The sequence below is a fragment of the Sinocyclocheilus anshuiensis genome, unplaced genomic scaffold (assembly GCF_001515605.1).
Source record: "Sinocyclocheilus anshuiensis isolate Anshui unplaced genomic scaffold, SAMN03320099.WGS_v1.1 scaffold25, whole genome shotgun sequence".
In the NCBI taxonomy this organism is placed as follows: Eukaryota; Metazoa; Chordata; class Actinopteri; order Cypriniformes; family Cyprinidae; genus Sinocyclocheilus; species Sinocyclocheilus anshuiensis.
In genome coordinates this window covers 12,636-15,901 of record NW_015536477.1, presented here as the reverse complement: position 1 = coordinate 15,901, position 3,266 = coordinate 12,636, and the positions used below count along the sequence as shown (strand labels likewise).

The following is a 3,266-nucleotide window of genomic DNA, read 5'->3' as shown; positions in this document are numbered from 1 at the left end:
ATTAAAAACATTTAAAAATCGTAATGCTTCCAACCTTGTGACTAGTACTGTATATTTCATATTTTATATATTAATATTTTATTTCATATATATACACATATATATACACACACATATATATATATATATATACACACACACACACACACACACACATATATATATATATATATATATGTATATATATATATATATATAAATCAAGAATATTTTTCCATTTTGTTTTTGTTTAATGAATAAATGAATTCCTTATCAGAATAAACGCTTTAATTTACATACACATTTTTTTATATTACACACAGAAAAACATACTAGATGTGTTCCTATTACATAACAATTATGTAAGGATTGCATGGCATTAGCATCTTTTTTTATGATGCTGTGGTCTCTGTCAACGTCTCATCTTCTCAGCCAGTGACAGCAGCTGCTTGCTTCCTTCAAAAAGCAAAATACTTGCAGCCATGGCAGAGTTCAGGCTGTCCACACCATGTACCATGGGGATCAGTAACCTCCGTTCTCCAGTCCTCCAGTCCTCTCAGCCAATCACAAAGCCTCCCGACTCAGACCGTGTGTTTCTCCACCAATTATGAGGCCTGTGTGCTTAGCAACCCAGTCAATGTAATAATACTGCGTCTCGAGGGATTTGCTACTACAATCCTCAAAACCACACAAATCATCATCCTCATATTCCACCTTCCTTGGGTACTGATGTCATCTGACCTGTTCTTGAGGGAGTATGGTAGTGTCATCTTCAGTCATGGTGGTGCTGCAGTTGTCAGCTACGTGAATGGTTGCTGTTTTGGGCAGGTGACTTGGAATATCACTCCATGTAAGGCTTGGGATTATGGGGAGACAGAAATGAGCGCCCATGGCTGTCCTAAGGACTTTGGGCTCCCAAACATCCACACATCCCTGGGAGAGATTGCCAGAATTGAATTATAAACAAAACTAAAAATCAATATCGAGTTCCAATTGTTGTAAAATAAACATTATGTAATCACTAGGAAATATAATATATGGAAATAAATATCTAAGTAAATATAAATAAAAAATATCAGACCATTAGAAAACTAAAATTATATATATGAGCCCATCTCTTTTCTCATATCTTCATGTTTTCTCCCAATATTCCAAAGCAAATGACACCATTGTAAATGGTCAGAAAAGCTACTTAATATACAGTGGGGAAAATATTTATTTGATCCCCTTGCTGGTTTTGTAAGTTTGCCCACTTACAAAGAAATGAAGGGTCTGTCATTTTTATGGTAGGTTTATTTTAACAGATAGAGACAGAATATCAACCAAAAATCCAGAATAAAACACATTATATAAAGGTTAGAAGGCAGGTATTTTCTACCACCATTTCCAAAAATGAAAAAAATATAGAGGAAGACAACTCTTCACACCACTCTTGGGAAGACATGCCATTGAAAGGCTTAACCTCATTACGAGACTGGATAACATCACAGAATGTCCGTGGAAAGAGAAATATCCAGAACTCTTCACAGGCTTAGTTGAGCTGAAAGAAGAATACAGTTCAAGTTACAACCCAGTGAAACACCATATTCTGTAAATGTAGCAAGATGGATCCCGGTACCTTTAAAGGGGTCATATCATGCGATTTCAAGTTTTCCTTTCTCTTTGGAGTGTTACAAGCTGACCTTTAAAGGATAAAGACAAGGAAGTTCATCCAGGATGGAGAAGCTTGACATCATTAAGAATGTTGAGGGACCCAGCAAATGGTGTTCTGGGATGGTTCTAGTTCTTAAGCCTGACAACACAGTGAGAATTTGTGTTGATCTGACAAAATTGAACAATGCTGTTGAACAAAGCCAGACCCGGACAAACTGGCTGCGGTTCAAAATATGCACGAGCCTACTAATGAATTTGAGGTACACAGCTTTCTGGGAATGATGAACCAACTGGGGAAGTTTATTCCAGATCTAGCTGAGAAAACAAAGTCCCTGCGTGACCTACTCTCACAGAAAAGTCTGTGGTCCCGGGACACTCCACAGCAAGAGTCATTCGCAATGCTGGAAAATGAGCTTATCAGAACACCAACTTTGCATCTTTGATCCAAGCAAGGACACTAAAGTCGCAGCAGATGCGTCGTCTTTTGGTCTGGGAGGAGTGATCTTTCAAAAGTTCAGTGATGCATGGAAACCCACAGCATGCACATCTAGAGCGTTAACTCCAACTGAGCAGAGGTATGCCCACATAGAGAAGGAGACCCTAGCTCTTGTTTGGGCATGTGAACATCTCAGCTGCTACCTCATTGGAAAGCATTTCCTTCTCGAGACAGACCATAAGTCACTTCTGAGTTTACCAAGGACAAAACATCTGGATGACTTACCATCACGGCTGCAAAGGTTCAGAATGAGACTTACGTGATCTATGAGATCAACCATATTTCAGGGAAATGATTTGTAACTCCTGACACGCTGTTCAAGATGCCCTGTATGAACAATGCAACAGATGCTGAATCAACTCTCATGGAAGACAAAAATATCTACCTTGGCCAAATAAGGGAAAGCTTTCCAGCTTCAAAGACCCGGCTGGATGAAATTCGACAAGAGTTAAAGAAAGACTCTTTATGCTTCCAAATGATGAGGTTCCACGAACACGGATGGCCGAGAACAGTACAGGCAGATGACAAACTCAGACCTTACTGGTTGGAAAGAGACATGATTTCCATCCTTGACGGAATGCTTCTACATGGAACAAGGTTGATAAACCCTGCCTCACTCCAAAGATCAATTCTGGAAAACATTCATCGGGCACACTAAGGACTTGAGAAATGTCGCCAAAGAGTAAGACAGTCTGTGTGGTGGCCTGGCCTGAGTACACAATTGCAAACAGTGGTGCAGCAATGTGATGACTGTAGAAAGGCTTCCACTATGGCTGTAGAACCACTATAACCTACAGACTTCCCATCTTATCCATGGCAGAGAGCTGCTACAGTCTTATTTGAACTAAAAGGACAAAAATACCTTCTAACTGTCGACTACTATTCAAGAGACATAGATGTGGCAAAATTGTCATCAACCTCCTCAGCAGCCATAATAGAACATTTAAAAGCTGTGTGTAACAAAGTTCGTAGTCACGGGAAGAAGGAGGCAGGAACCGACGAACATTTAATCATAACTTTAATAATAAAATAAACAAAACTGAAAATAGCGCGACAGACCCTCATGGACGACTGCCCCGCCCCACTCGTCACATACCCTTATCGCCCCTCGCAGGCCGAGGGGTACCTACGAGACTGC

General features: G+C 40.0%; 1 protein-coding gene across 1 annotated transcript; it reads right to left on the bottom strand.

Moving 5' to 3' along the window:
* Nucleotides 1–391: 391 nt before the first annotated feature.
* LOC107662930 (rRNA methyltransferase 3B, mitochondrial-like) lies at nucleotides 392–2,408 on the bottom strand. Its single transcript, XM_016453102.1, is given in 4 exon segments — nucleotides 392–520; nucleotides 523–657; nucleotides 721–912; nucleotides 2,388–2,408. Coding segments are annotated over 4 exon segments (477 nt in total).
* Between the last annotated feature and the right edge of the window lie 858 nt (nucleotides 2,409–3,266).